This window comes from Lytechinus pictus, chromosome 3, assembly GCF_037042905.1.
Source record: "Lytechinus pictus isolate F3 Inbred chromosome 3, Lp3.0, whole genome shotgun sequence".
Lineage (NCBI taxonomy): Eukaryota > Metazoa > Echinodermata > Echinoidea > Temnopleuroida > Toxopneustidae > Lytechinus > Lytechinus pictus.
The window spans coordinates 10,419,842-10,436,126 of record NC_087247.1 but is presented as its reverse complement, the minus strand read 5'-3'; the positions used below and the strand labels follow the sequence as shown (position 1 = coordinate 10,436,126).

The following is a 16,285-nucleotide window of genomic DNA, read 5'->3' as shown; positions in this document are numbered from 1 at the left end:
AGCAAAATGGCGATCTCCACGGGTCTTTCAAATATCAAAATATTGATAACTTTGACTTGGCATATCATGGGAAATAGGAAACCGTTCTGCCTCATTTTAATTTTATTTTAATCAGTGAAATGTAATCAGTTTATGACCAGATATTAAATCTATCCTTTCATTTTCCTTTAACTAAGGTTTTTGTCATAAAAGTTTTTTTTCTCTAACAAAAAAACACTGTTTTCATATTCCATAATACCAATCGATTGCATTGTAACTAATTAACATGACATCCACAATCTTGCCCATTTGCTGCCTTGGATCATTCAAATTGTATATAATATTCAATATTATTATAGTAAATAAAAAAAGAAACAAATGTTTGTTATTTCAATTTCACAAAGTAAATTTTGCTGTTATATATTGCATTACATTTTACTTGTTTTTGTCTGTCGTGGGGATGTTCATATGAATAGCATTTCTTGTTAATATCTGTCCATATGTCAGGAATACATTTTTAATTCTTTTGGTATTTCTGTTGGGTTAAGTAAATTTTGCTGCTATATATTGCATTGCACATTGTCGACAAGACTGCCAAAGGCATTCTACCTGTTTTTGTCTGTCATGGGGATGTTCGTATGAATAGCATTTCTGTCCATATGTCAGGAATCAATTTTTAATTCTTTTGCTATTTTTGTTGGGTTTCGTTAATTCAGATGGATGCCTCAGTCAATCGCAGCCTACTATGCCATCATAAACAAGGCATTTCCACTGGATATGAGCCAGTACTTCAGACTATTTAACTCAACACGTATTCCTCGGATCGGTCGAGATGAACTCGTCACCGACGAAAGTGGGCGTCATCTACTGGTAGTCCGGAACGGGCATTACTTCACATTTGATGTTATTGATCGAGATGGTGAGTAAATGATAATAATATTGATGTGCGACATTTATGCCGTACTTGATACATTGTTTCTATTATCTTGCTTGAGCATGGCTACCCTGATCAGGGGTTTAGTATTCAAGGAATTTCTTGAGGATGGAGAGTTGCAAATGTAGATAAGCGCCTTGCCAAAGAATGCGAGTGTCACGGTGGAATGCAAACCCCAGACCTTGTGGTTCAAAGTCTGAAAAAGTTACCCACTGCGCCACGATGCCTCTATGTGTGTGGATTGTGGGGAAAATGCTTAAACACCTCAAGCAGGGATGTGTTAGGAAGGATAGGAAACTCAAGCAGAATACATTCAAAAATCTATAAAAGCATCCCAATCATTGACAAAGCATTCCACAGGGGTTTGATATTCCAAGTGACGTGCCGATGTTAACCCTTCAGAGCCAACTGGCTTCTGTAGAAGCGAAATATCAGTATTTACTAATTTTGTCTCTAGAAGCATTGTTTTGGTCCAATTTCTTTTGCAAATTTCAAATTAGTTATGGAAAACAAGAGGGAAGCCCTTGTGATCACTTTCATGCCAACATAAAAGAATGGTGAAAAAAAGAAATAAACAATTTTCTAACCCCTGAAAAACTTGACTAATTTCAGCATTTTCTGACAATTTGTGCTATTTTAAACCTCACTCATTATGAAGGATGTATAATAATGAACATATTTTGTATAATAATTCATGTGTGTTCTTGCGTGAATCTGAGATACTTGTATTTTAATGTTACTTGAATTATGGTTATTTATGTTCGCTGATACCCAGTATGCTCACAAACGTTCTAATGCATCATTAAGAACTGATAAATCCAAGGTAGAATATGACTTTATCTTGTTGCTCCGAGAAACTGTTGCCTGAAAAGCATTGTTGAAACACCTGTTAAAACATATTATCTTGTTGTCGGCTCATCACATTTCAGTTCCTATTGTGTTAAGAGCGAAGTATACCCCCTTTTCTGTTTTCACTGTATCGTCTGATTAAAGTAGGCTTCAGTAGATGAGAAATATAATGACTTCATTGGTGATCTGAACGTAGACAATATCTTTCTTTAGCTACAAATAAATCACCTGCGAAATGACAGGTTATCCATCATTTTCACCAATAGTAGATTGCAATTATTTGCTTGATACATGTACATATAATGCTGTGTACTTTAAAATATATCTAGCTAATATCAGTTCTGTGCCCACCCCTTTACCTGTTTCAGGAAACATAGTATCCCCAGCAGACATCCAAGCCAGTCTCCAGTACATCCTGAACGACAACACGCCCCGTCCCGATGCACCGATAGGCTACCTCACCGCAGAGAACAGGGACACGTGGGCCAACGTCAGGGAGCAGATTGTAGGCACCAGTGAGAAGAATGCCGAAGCAATGAAGATGATAGATTCAGCTGTATTCTGTCTGTGCCTTGACGACACCAGCCCTGACGTTCCTGAAAGTGTGACGAGGAACAATCTGTACGGCGATGCTGCATACAGGTAGGTTAATTAAAAATGGAACTACATGTATTTAACTTAGATACTGCCAACTTTATCCTCTTGTGAAAATATGAAAATAGGAAGATATACAGGATGACAAAGAATGTTCGTACAAGTTTGAAGCTAGTCGTTGACAGGGAATTTTTTATGTAGTCCGGCATATCGCTCCATATTTCCATTATATCGGATGCCCCGTTGAAAGATCGTTTCTCTATATTTATAGTCCAGTCAATCTAGCCAGAATAGGGGGGTAACCCACCACTAATTGCAACACAAGATATTCCACTGAAATGCTTTCCAGGAAGGTCCCCTAAACAACATACTAAAAGTCCCAAGAAATCCAAGAAGTGGAAATTTATGAAATTTGCATATTATGCAAATTAGCCATGAAAAATTAGAAAAAGAAGGGAAATAATCCAAAGATTACAAATTAAATGTCCAAAGCAATTTAATTTTAATGGAAATTCATGATAAATAACTGAATTCAATGTTTTTAATCAAAAGTGCAAAAAATTTTACCTCATTTGCATATTATGCAAATAAGCATCCTTATATGGAAAAAATGTCAAGATATTGTGAATTTTCTCATATAGACTGCTTGAAAACGTTTCATTAATGTTGACATTAATATGCTACTATATCACTAAGCATGAGAATTCATCCCAATGCCTGAAAATTAATTTGCATATTATGCAAATTAGCCATAAAAAAATAGAAAATGAGGAAATTAATCCAAAGATTACAAATTAAATGTCCACAGCAAGTAATTTTGAACAAAAGTTCATGATGAATAAATAAGTTTAATGTCTTTATTTAAAAAAGCTAGCAAATGTGCCTCATTTGCACATTATGCAAATAAGTATCCTTATATGGAAAATGTAACGAAATTTAGATTTTTATCACATTGACTGCAGTGAAAAAATTTCAGTTTTTCAAATTAAAATGCTGCTATCACTAAGCATTTAAATCTATCCTCATATGATTTATATTCAAGGAAATATACTGGAAATATGTTCTTCGCTTCCTAAGCGTTAGTCTGACAAGATGATGGGATTGGCAAGAACAAAGCACAGTATTTGAATTGGTGTGTAGTTTGTTAGAGTTGACAACCATTTCTTATGTGGATGGGAACGACTTAGACTTTCTTGAAATTTCACCGCATAAACATGATAAAGTAAGGCCAGGAAAAGCAAACTTATGGCAGGTAAGATCTGATGAGTAGTCTCATTTAGAAGTGCAGCAGAGATTCAGTCTGGCCTAGTAGCTTCATGCAGGTTGTTTTCTTTAACATTTTCTTCAGTAGTCTGGCTACACCTGCTTGACTAAACAATATGTTATCTGGCCATATCTGGGTCAGGACTTCAGCGTCATCATCATCATGATCAGTGGTGAATACTAAGACTAAAAATATTTGCCTTCCTTTAATAATGATATTCCAATGTAGTCATAGCTATTGATATTAAGGGCTTCCAACATGCTAATTGTTACAGCCTGGATCATTGTCAATCCGGTCAACAAATTATGTATTATAGGCTTGTCTACAAACCCTCTTATGGTCCTCTTTAATGCATTGTAGCAATTCTGAGCTTTACCTTACTGATGCTTTTGGAGCATTAAAATGTGCAAGCCTTCCTAGCCTTTCTCTAAAACTCTTGACATCTTCCGACACAACTTATGTCCATTGTCTCATTGAGGCAACTTGTGTCGGAAGAAGACATGGTTAACGGTGTGTTCCTGTTAAAGTCCTCTTGATTGGCATTCAGTCCCCTATGCTCGACTTGTCAGATTTCAGTACAGAGATTTGTATGATTGTCCAAAGAACATCTGCATGACACTATTAAAGTCAGCATTCCTCTGGAAGAACATCCTTAGTTGTACCATAAAATGTTTATTCCTCTGGACAACCTCACAGTATTCCCATGAGTAGCACATTGTGGCAAATAAATCCTGGAAGTGGTACACACTGTTTAATCAATGTTGGATGGTATTTGATGGTGATGTTAAGGGTGTTCCATTATATTGTGTCCTCTTGTTGGAAAGGCAATAATCTGGCTTAGTCCTCCATCTGGTTTGTTCATTGTCTCACTGAGGAATTTCTGTTTACCATAAATATCAGGAAATTAATATTATTATTTGCATACGACTTACTTAGAAACTATAGCTTTAATATTTGGAGATGGTTGCCATGGGAGATTTATCAAAGAGGAAAGAACAGAAAATGGATGCTTCATCATGAAGCAGCAACTGGATTCAGCAAGAACGTCTAATCACGATTCCTGTATCTGAGAAAGATGCCTATAATGCACTCTAAGCCTTCATCATGAATTTATGAATGGCTTTCATGTCGCTCGTATAGGCAAATGCCCATTGTTACTCCTATTAAGCATGCCCAGAGATCTTGTGATCCAAGCAAGTACTCATATTCACCACCAAGACAAGTGATGATGATGATGATGATGGGTTCTTGTAAAGCGCTGGTATCCGCCTCAGCTGGGCGCTCATGGCACTTGCTCAAAAATAGGAAATATCTCACAAAATTTCACAAGTCTTCAAACAGTGCTTAGGATCATCATTCAGTTCAAGAACTGTCCTAGTAATGCTACAATTGAGTTATTCTTGTCTTGGGATTATGTTGGAGTGGGGAACAGAAAGGTCTTCAGGTAAGACTCAAAAGTTGATTGGGTCTCTGCTCTCCTGATAAATTGGGGAAGGCTATTCCACAGCTTTGGTCCAGAGATGTAGAAGGCTCTGTCACCCCAGGTTATGTGGCTGAGAGATTCCCTCAGCAATGCTTGAGCTGCTGATCTGAGACTGCGTGTTGGTCTATGCTGAGATAAGAGCTCTGAGATGTAGGGTGGAGATTTATCGTTAAGCGCTTTGAATACAAGGACCCCAAGTTTATAAGCTAATTGGTGTGCTACAAGGACCAAATATTCGAAGCTAATGGGCTTTTATTTGTACGGGTGTGACATCTTGTGCTGATCACTTGGCAATCCAGGAGTTGCTAGTGTGGACTATACTCGCAAGAAACGCAAAGTCTCTACAAAGTCAAGAAGAGAGCAAGACTTGGATGGAAATAATGAAGCATTCAAGCAGTGGGATCCATGTAGAATGGACTCATCATTGTACAATATGAGTGGGGTAACTGCTCGTGACAAAAGTCAATATCAACCAAGCAAGAAGTGTAGGATAGGTCATCATGGTTAATACACATAATCTACATGGAATTTTAGAGGAAAGTATCACTTACGTGTTTCCTTGAATATTTATAACATGTCCGATGCTTATTTGCATAATATGTAAATTACACTTCAGATATTAAGCTGATTATTAAATGTATTAGTGATCACATCATATTGATCTAGACTGAAATGTTTTCATAACTGTTTTTGTGAGAAAAATCAAAATTTCTGGATTTTTTTCCATATAAAGATGCTCATATATATGCAAATAAGGTAGATTTATTTACGATTTTTTATTTAAAAATAAATAAATTTGTAAAACTTATCATGGGCTTCAGTTCAATTCGTATTGATTTCTGCACTTGATTTCCAATATTTGGATTATTTTCCTTATTTGTAATTTATTATGGCTAATTTGCATAATATGCAAATTTGTGATTTTCCATATGCTTGTATATTTAAGGACTTTTAATATGGTGTTTAGGAAAATTTCCTGTAAGGTATTGCCATATTCCAATTTCAATAGATAATCTACTTGCAATGTTTGAGGGATGTATCACCAGTGTGTTTTCTTGAATATTTATAACATGTTAGATACTTTTATTTGCATAATATGCAAATTACACTACATACACTAAGCTGAATACAAATGTATTCAAAGTCCTTAGTGATTGCAGCATGTAAATTCCAACATTAATGAAATTTTCAAGCAGATAATGAGAGAAAAATCACAATACCTTGACATTTTCCATATAAGGATGCTTATTTGCATATTATGCAAATGAGGTAGATTTTTTTGCACTTTTGACAAAAAACATTGAATACAGTTATTTGTCATGAATTTTCGCTCAAATTGAATTGTTTTGGACACTCAATTTGTAATCTTTGGGCTATTTTCCTTATTTTTCTAACTTTTTATGGCTAATTTGCATAATATGCAAATTTCATAAATTTGCACTGCTTGGATTTCTTGGGACTTTTAGTATGTTGTTTAGGGGACCTTCCTTGAAAGCATTGCAGTGGAATAACTCGTGTTGCAATTAGTGGTGGGTCAAACCCTATATTGACTGGACTATTAGGAATATATAATTCTTTAAATTTTTAAATTGACTTTTTCCTTTTGGTTTGTTTTACCTTGCTTTCTACCTTTGAAGGTGGTTTGACAAGTCCTTTCAGATCATCGTCTGCAAGAATGGCTTGATGTCGGTGAACTTTGAGCATGCCTGGGGTGATGGGGTGGCTGTCCTGAGGCTCTTCAACGAAACGTACAAAGACCTGACAGAACAACCAGCGCTATCGCCGTCTTCCAAGCCGTCCAACATTGATCCATCTCAGTGTGTGAATAGGGTCAGTATAAAAGTCATTGTGTTTGATGAGGTGGTAGAGGTTCATCGTGGTGATGGATGAGATTGCAGAGTTGAACCAGTTGCCACACGAGGGTGCGAACATAGGATAGCGACATTTTGTCCGGACCAACGAGCGCCAAGCAACAGTGCGAGCGCTGATATGTCGGCTGCATTAACAAATCAAAGCTCGGTTCCCGCGCGAGTGGAGCCAGCCCCACTCCCTCACTATACAACACACGTGCAGCAGAGTCTATGCTCATTTGCCCAACGAAGTCCAACAGAAGCAGACGAAATGTTGCTTGCCTATGTTTGTGTCATCGTGTGACAACTGATGTAGCTCTTTACTCTCAGTCATTAGTATTTTCATAGTTTTCAGTCAATTTATGAAAAAAAAGCAAACTAGATTTTTCTCTTTGATTCCCTTTTTGTCTCACCTTTTTTATATAATTGTGTACATTTTTATATGCTGTATGTAATTGCAAAGTATTTATGAGCATGTTGTAATGTATATCCTTATGTAATATACATGTATAGTGCACCATTGAATAAGAAACTAGATAATCGGCGCCCCATAAATGCTATATATTATTATTATTATTAATGTAATGGTGCTATTCCGGGCCTTTCAATTTCAAAATTTTTGTGCAAGGCCACTTTTCCTTTGGGCACATTTTTATATGACATCACAGAGGGGAAAAGTGCACAACTAGTCTTAAAGGCCGATAAGAGAGACATTGAGTCAAGTCAACGGGCCATCCATTTTGCTCTAATTAACTCAATAAGGCCCCTAAAATGCTAAGTTTTCATTCACAGACTCTTTATAGGATTCTTACCAAATGTACTTTCACATTTATTTTCTTATGTATTTTATTGTTTTGTAAATTTCTTATGTATTTCGACTTTTTTTAAATTGTTTTTTCAATGGTAATCGCCAGGGACTTTATTCTTACCATAAACAGCATGAAAGTAATTGAGTTTAATCGGTGAAGGAGAAATAATAATACATTGATGAATTTGGGCTAAATACACTATTTGCATTGGATATGTACACGAGTTCACATTTTTTAGCAATTTTGGGTCTTCATGCACTTAAGAAATGTGCATGATTTCGGAGCTGAGTACCCGGGGGTCTCAAATTTGGTATAAAAAAATGTGCAAGACTTAAAAATGAAAAGTCAGCAAGTGGCACGGTAAAAGACAATTTGTGCGGCGGATTTATCGCGGAAAATGTAAAAAATGCCCCTCCCCAAGTGCAAATGAATCTCTTGTTAGGGTTTAGCCCTGTAATACCAATGCCAAAACTGGTGTATGTGTGTTTTTAGATTGCCATAGCAAGAGTTTATGTAAAACATTGCTCATGTTTTCAAGTGCAAAAGAATGTTGTTGAGAGATTTTCTACTCTACCAGTTGACAGCAGTATGCCTTTGTTCAATTTTAATAGCCATTGCTAATGTCATAAGAATCATGCTGCAACATTAGCATGTACATGTAAGTGTTAGCAAGTGCACATGGATTCACTATTCGTTTGTCCTCATCAATTTGGGTTTTTTTCTAAAGGGAGAGAAAAAATGAAAATGTTGTTTGGCATTAAAAATTTGTTGTTTTAATAATTTGAATATATTTGTGTATATAGTTAATGATAATATTAGCCTGATAGTGCTTCTTATATATAGAAAGTAGATTTTATTCAACATTATTAGTTCTTGGAAATAGTCATAGGCTTTCATTATAGAGGTTAAAAGTCCTTTTTTGGATGAATTTCTCACCTTAGTTAACTGTTGACCTTGAACCCAAAGGCCTTCATTGCAGTTATTTTGAATCCTATTATTCTGATGTGAATTTTCCTTCTTAGTTGACCCTTGACCTTGAACCAAGTGTATCCAATGCCATCAAGACTGCAAGAGAAAACTACGAAGCTGCTACAAGCAAACTACGCATTGATACCAACCAACACACGGACCTTGGAAAGAATTTCCTCAAAAGTTGTCAGATCAGCCCTGACTCTGTCATGCAGCTTTCATTCCAGGTCAGTTCGATGATGATATAATCACTGTGTGAGGGGGTGGACATGAAGAATTTGGGCAACCCACCATCCAAAAATGGATCGATGTTGATAATGTTATTGTTGTCCAAATAAAAAAAATGACATTATCGTCATTATTTTCCACGCTGAAAATTTGTCAGTGCGGCAAAGTAGGATTTTTCTATTGAAAGTTAGGATTTTTCAGAAGCTGTACTACTTTCTATACTGAAATTTTTCCGATGTGGCAAAGATAGGATTTTGTGAAGAAAAAAGAAGGATTTTTTGGTCCAATTAGGTTGTCACCTCTTCGCGTACATGTAATGCCTTTATTGTAAGATGGACTGCGTAAATACATGGCACAGACTTTTGTCAAGGTACCTTACCGTTGTTTTCTATACACAGATGGCATACTACAGGATGACAGGCAAGGTTGGTGCCACGTACGAGTCCTGTAGCACGGCCGCCTTCAAGCACGGCAGGACGGAAACCCTTCGATCTGCCACGAAGGAAACCTTCAGGTGCTCCCAGGCATTCCAGAAGGATTCCTCAGCAGGCCCAGAGGAGAAGAGGAGACTACTACACGAGTGTTCGGATAAACATAACGTCCTCACCAAGGAGGCTGCTATGGGTAAGTTGGGATAGGTTTAATCCTTTGATTAAAGGGGAGTCCTACCCAAATTGAAAGTTGTTTCATTAGAGGGATAAAGGAAAATCAGACAAGTAGCTTTGTGCAAGTGAGAACAATATTGGACACAAAAAAAATAATTTTATGAATTTTTAAAATTGTTAAAAATTGGTAGTCACTATATTCATGGTGACTTCAAATTGGTAATATCATAGTTGTGTAAGGCAAGGACTACTCGTCCATTTGACCAGTACATACAATAGATAATTTATCCAAAAGTTTTACTTCAAATAATATTTCTTTCATGAGGTAAAAAAAAATATGCTACTGCAGTGTTATATTTTGATTACTGCCCCTGATCATTACCGGGTAAGTACATGGCCTATGGCAAAATTGCTCCTACCTCTTATCCTTACCAGTTTGAAATTTAGTCATTTGGATCTCAATTTAAAATGGATGAAACTTTCTAATATTGCTTGTCTGATATCTTTCAAACATCCACCTTTCTGTTTTTCTTGTTTTTTTCTCCTCTCTCACACAACATTTTATGACCGAGGTTGGATTCCCCTTTTAAGATAAAATCTGGTACTGGTAACAACAGAACAAACTGTTCACAGAATTGAGCAAAACTTACAAATAATTATAAAAACTGTAAATTAATGATATGTGCCATACATGTACCATTTTTCAGGAAAATGTGTAAATACAGATTAACGAGCATTGAATGGTTGCACCCCTAATCATACATGTATCTCAGAATTGCTTTCCTTAAAATAAGCCAACAGTACTCAATTTGCGAAGCTCACGCCATGGGTTTCTTCTGAAAATACCTTACACTAAAAGAAAACTCTTTATGTAGCTACTGGAAGCCCTGATCTAATTCCAATTGTAAAAAGGAAGGCCCAGTCTGTTCCTGTTTTGAAATCATTAGAGGCATTAGGGAAGCATTTGAGTTGAATGTTGTGATGTGGGTTTCTTTTAACCCTATGCAGGCCGGGGTATTTTGGGAGATCATATGGCCGGGTGGGGGGGGGAGGGGTTAAAGCATAGTACATGTAGAGTATCTTTTTCTAGTGTCTGCCAGGGATATAAAAACACAGGGGCTCGGGGTGATTTTTATAATGATGATAATAATAATAGCTGGATTTATATAGTGCTCTTTGCCTGAGGATGCAAAGCATTTATATTATTACCCCGGCTTTAGCTCGAGCTCCCATCACCATTAAAAATTCAAAAATTTATTGATATAAAATCCTGACATTGATGGATCATCATCAAAACAAACAAATATGAGAAAAAAATAATACAGCATAAGCATAACATAGTAACAACGAAGGAAAAAAAAAGAAGAAGGAACAAATCTTGGATAAAGTGTTAGATGTGATATACATATCAATGCATAAATATACACACACACATACATAATATACCTAAACATAATACACACATACCTATACAAATACATAAACATATATATTATCTTTTTCTTTCAAGCATCCTCAATCTCTCCACGTACATGTTACTTATTCCTACCACATTCACATATTTTGCTGATATCCATGTCATTGCTACCTAATATCAATTGGAATCTGTTTTTGTTATTCTCATAAAATCCGGGTTCTTCGAGGGCCTTACAATGTACAGTGAAATGGTATTCATCCTCTACATAAGTCGTATAAGGCATGCAAGGAATCAATCCTGCGAGGTAACCATTCACCTCACCTGGGTCGAGTGCAGCACAGTGGATAAATTTCTTGCTGAAGGAAAACATACCATGGCCATTTTGCCCCTGAAATGCTCATAAGAGCACTGGAAGATTTTTTTTAAAAGGACCTCGGAAAAAACCCCTTTTACTAAAATGTTAAAGCTTTATAGTCAATGTTGCAGATTTAGGCAGGAATTTGTGAAAAGTAGCCCCCGAAATAATATTATCATTATTCTTCTCGTCCAGGACAAGGATGGGATAGACACCTCTTCGCTCTGCGAACGCTCGCTGCAAAGGAAGGCAAGACCCCGGCCATCTTTGCCGATCCAGCCTACAGCTTCATCAGCCATATCATCCTCTCCACCAGCACTCTAAGTGCACCGGCTATCCTGATAGGGGGGTTTGCGCCCGTCGTTCCCAACGGTCTCGGGATCGGTTACAACGCTTCCGACGATTCCGTGGGATGCCACGTCACGTCGTATCCCGATTCTCTGAACGGGAGCGACTTCGTGGCGTGCGTGGCTGACTGTTGGAAAGACATTCACGACGTCTTGAGTAAAACAAATAAGCAATAAAGATAGCTGTACGTAAATGTAGCAGTGCTTCCCAGAATAAACAAAATTATTAATTACATGTATATATTGTAACTTATAGCAGGTAGATGTGTTGTGGCTTAGTGGATAAGTCTCCAGACTTTTAACCACAAGGTCTGGGGTTTGAATCCCACCGCAGCACTCGCGTCCTTTGGCAAGGCTTTTATCTACATTTGCCACTCTCCACCCAGGTGTAGTAAATGTGTACCTGGTAGGAAGAAGAAATTCCTTGAATGCTTGAGCACCCAATAAGAGTAGCCATGCTATAAAGCCAGGAAATAGTATGCAGCGTTTATTAAGCTCCGTATGAATTATGCATGTCATTATTATTTATCACAATTATAATAGGTAAATGAGTATCATTGTAAAGCTTAGAATCTCCTCTTTCATGTGGTATCACGTAAATGATTAATCAGTCATGCATGAGTGAGACAAACAAATTGAAGAAAGGATACCAAACATCACTTAGCAGAAGGTATCTGAAATTCAAAAAGAAGAAAAAAAAATCACTGCCTTAAAAGTTCAATATCTGATATGATTTGATATACTCCAATAATAGAACACAAGCGAATAATAACAACATTTTGCCTGGAGAAAATAATTCTTGTTTCAATTATATTTTTAAACAATTGCAATTTTATGGACTACCTACCGTAGCTCTCGCAAGCAATGAACTGTTGATTAAGTCTGACAGCTATATGTTGCCAGTAAAATATCTTCATTTACTGAGATAGATGAAATTCAAACATTGATTTTAATAGACAGAACTTCGTTATTTCCTTGATTATTATTTTTTATTGAGTTACCATATTAAAGAGCAGATATTGAACTTTTGAGAAATTATTTTTGTTTTTAGTTCAGATACTGTTTGCTGGATGATTTTTTTTTTCTATACTTTCTTGGGACTGTTCGCACTTACTCATTCTCGAATGAGTAACCATATAAAATATATCAGTTGAAAGAAGAGACTCTTAGCTTTATAATACTTATAGGTCATTTGTCTATTATATTTGTGATTAAAGTTATGTTAAAGCATCAATATTTCTTGGTTTTGTTTTTTCTGGGATGCTCTGTATAGATATATTCAAATCTATTCAAAGCTCGATATGAGCACATTCTTTAATGCCTTCAAAAGGAAATGCAATGTATTTATGTTGGTAATTAATTAAGGTGATCGTGTACATAGTATTGTTTTATATTGACTGTTTTGTCTCCTCTGCATAGCAGGAGGGAGACATAGGCACTGTTTTTCCGACGGCAGCAGCGACAACGGTGGCGTTCTCAACTCTGAAATCTTAATCAAGGTCAAAGGTCATTTTGGATCAATGAACTGTGACAACGTTTTTTCTTTTTAATATCATCATGATTTTGAAAGATTATGGATCTAGTTCATGAAACTTGGTCATAAGGATATATCACTGATCATCTTGCACATTCAAGTTTCAGGCCACATGATTAAGGTCAAAGGTCTTTAAGGGTCAATGAACTTTCACCATGTTTGGGGTTTCAACTTTGAAATCTCAACCAATATTCAGTTTTTGAAATGTTAAAACTGAAAAAGTAAATGGATATATTGCATGAAACTTGGACATGATGGTAATCCAGTATCACTGATAATTTTGTTCGAGTTTCAAGTCACATGATCAAGGTCATACATGTAGGTCATTTAGGGTCAGTGAACTTGTTTTATTGTGTTTTTTGTGAATAATTATTCATCTTAGTTGTTTTTCAAAGTCAGCACTGCTGGTTAATTGAATTGCGTAATGCAGGCGAGACTGCCAGAGGCATACCGCATGTTGGGAGAAACTCAGGTTTACAATGCAAATGTTGCCAAGTATTATCGGCCCTGTCTTACAAAGGTTTACGATTGATCCAATCAATCGTAACTCTATGGAAATCCATCAGTGTAATAATTTTTTCTACGAAAAATTTGCACAATGTCCTTTGTATGCAAAGAGAAGCGCAGTGAATTTTCAAGAAAACAATGCATGAATATACATCACAGCTAGAAAATATTTTGAACAAACATGCATAATAGATGTTGACGTTGCTGGCCGTCCATAGTTGCGATTGATCGGATCAATCGTAATTCTTTGTAAGACAGGGCCCTGAGCTGTGTTGTATAAATGTTTTTTTTATGCAGTGATTATCTTAACATTCCTGTGAAATGAATATATTTCATGATGATGTTGTGATAATTTACTTGAAGAGGTAATCATTTTTAAGATGTCCCATGATGTCGCCGTTGATTGCGAAGTTACAATCAATGCTAGTTTAATGTAACGGCCCATATTGCGTTTGTGGTGTATAGACCAACTCAGTGTACCGTATGTCATATTATTTGTTTTGTTGGGTTCTTTTATCCCCCTGCAAGATTTAGACATCACTAAAATATTCTGAAACGAAAAGCTTCTCACAATGCTTACCCTTAACCTGTATATTCAGAATCAGAGTCACAAAAAGGGAGGTCCACCCCAAGAAAAAGTTGATTGGAATACAAAGAGAAAACTCATCTAAGCTTGACGCTAGACCATGTTGGGAGAATCAACATCAAAATTTTAACCTAAGGTTAAGTTTTTGAAATGTCATCATAACTTAGAAAGTATATGGACCTAGTTCATAAAATTTTTGGGGTATTTGTTGAATTACCATCATAACTCTGAAATTGTATTGGCCTAGTTCATAAAATTTGGACATAAGAGTAATCAAATATCACATGACCAAGGTCAAAGGTCATTAAGGTCAATGAACTTTGGCCATGTTGGAGGTAATTATTAAATTGCTTTCATACGTGTAACTTTCAAAGTTTATGGATATAGTTTATGAATTGTGGACATAAGGGTAATCAAGTATCACTGATAAGTCTTAGGTCACATGTCATTTAGGGTCAATGAACTTAGTATTGTATCATTATATTAATGGTATTTTTTGTGAATAATTATTTTATAGTAGTTTTCAAAGTCAGTACTGCTGCTATATTGAATCGCGTAATGCAGGTGAGACTGCCAGAGGCGCTCCACTTGTTCTTGTTTGATTTCTCTATATTTACCCAAATCAACTTTTTCCTTGGGTGGACTTTCCCCTCGTTGCTAGGTCAAAGGTCTGATCACCATAGGAAGGCCTATTCAAACATTCAAAACAATACTCTGCCAAAAACTGGTGAGCCAAAATGACTCCTTTTTGTGCCATCTTGCTGCAAAAGCTGAAGATCAATCACTCTCTTCTGACAAATATGTCATGTATTTATCAGTGTAACTTTGGACAAATATCCCTTTAAAATCAAGGGGGGGGGATATTTAATAATCATCCACTAACTTCGTTGAGGTTGTTTGTTGCACTATTTGAGCATACTGAAAATTGTTAGAGTACTCGTTTCACCATGTTTGAATAGGCCTTGATGGTGGAATAGATGTTCATGTATATTGGTATTACGTTATGCTATCAAGTGTTCCATCTGAAATATACTACGCCTGTCTGTCATTGTAACTTGGATAAAGTTAAATGTATGAAAGTAACCTCAAATAACTTCAAAATCAGGTATTCTGTACATCTCCAACCATTTGGGAACACTAATGGAAAAAAAAAAAGAAAAAAAAATGGTGCTCACATGATTTTGATTTTTTAGTTTTATTTTGCACCAAGTAATCTACCCAAAATATAGGAGCTTACGTGCAAAACACATTTCAGAATCAGCATACATATTAGAACCTTACAGTTGTCCATTATTTTGTCTGTTCTTAAAAATTGTAGTATGCCTGAAAAAAAGTTATTTTAAGTTGCTTTCATAGATTTAAGCTTTCTTTGAGGTGATATTTACATACATTCTTGTACAGAAGGTGTAGCTTCCAGGACAGTCTTGCATTAGAAGCATCGTAACTTCATCTGTATGGAAATCCAAGCTGGTCAATGCAACAAATGGACAAAATGCAGACGCATTTACTTTGTACCTGGAAAGCATAGTCTATTCATGAATGATTATTGTCTAGCTTGGCTTTCCATAGTGATTGCTTCATTTCATGAAACTGGGCCCCAGGGTTGTTGTTAATTTTACATTTCTCAGGATTTTGGGCTTGGATTCTCAAAAGTTTTTTCAATTGCACCATGGTTTAAACGATGAATTATGCAGATTTGTGGAAGTATTTACGCGTATTTCATTGCGTACACTTAGAAAAGTCCAATGATACATGTAAATGCAAACTTTTGGCAAAAAGGGCGCCTAATTTAAGCATGACAATGTTTCAAAGCTGCATAAACATTGGTTCTGTACCATGGTACAATTGAAACCTCTTTTGAGTTTTGAGAATAAGGCCAGTATCTCTGTGTAATTTTTTTAAAGTGTTGTGCAGTGGATTCATTATTCACAGTGCTGCCCTGCAACACCAGTCCTATCTGTTGTTTTCTGAATTC

The 16,285-nt window shown here is 36.2% G+C and overlaps 1 protein-coding gene across 1 annotated transcript in view; it reads left to right on the top strand.

Annotated features, from left to right (window-relative positions):
* Positions 1 to 15,454, top strand: part of LOC129255921 (carnitine O-palmitoyltransferase 2, mitochondrial-like) — a 33,291-nt gene extending 17,837 nt beyond the window's left edge. The window contains exons 7-12 of the mRNA XM_064096351.1: positions 696 to 898; positions 2,131 to 2,404; positions 6,741 to 6,933; positions 8,785 to 8,958; positions 9,358 to 9,583; positions 11,532 to 15,454. Of these exons, the coding sequence (XP_063952421.1) occupies positions 696 to 898; positions 2,131 to 2,404; positions 6,741 to 6,933; positions 8,785 to 8,958; positions 9,358 to 9,583; positions 11,532 to 11,860 (1,399 nt within the window). The 3' untranslated portion in view covers positions 11,861 to 15,454. The remainder of the gene's footprint in view (positions 1 to 695; positions 899 to 2,130; positions 2,405 to 6,740; positions 6,934 to 8,784; positions 8,959 to 9,357; positions 9,584 to 11,531) is intronic.
* Positions 15,455 to 16,285: the final 831 nt, after the last annotated feature.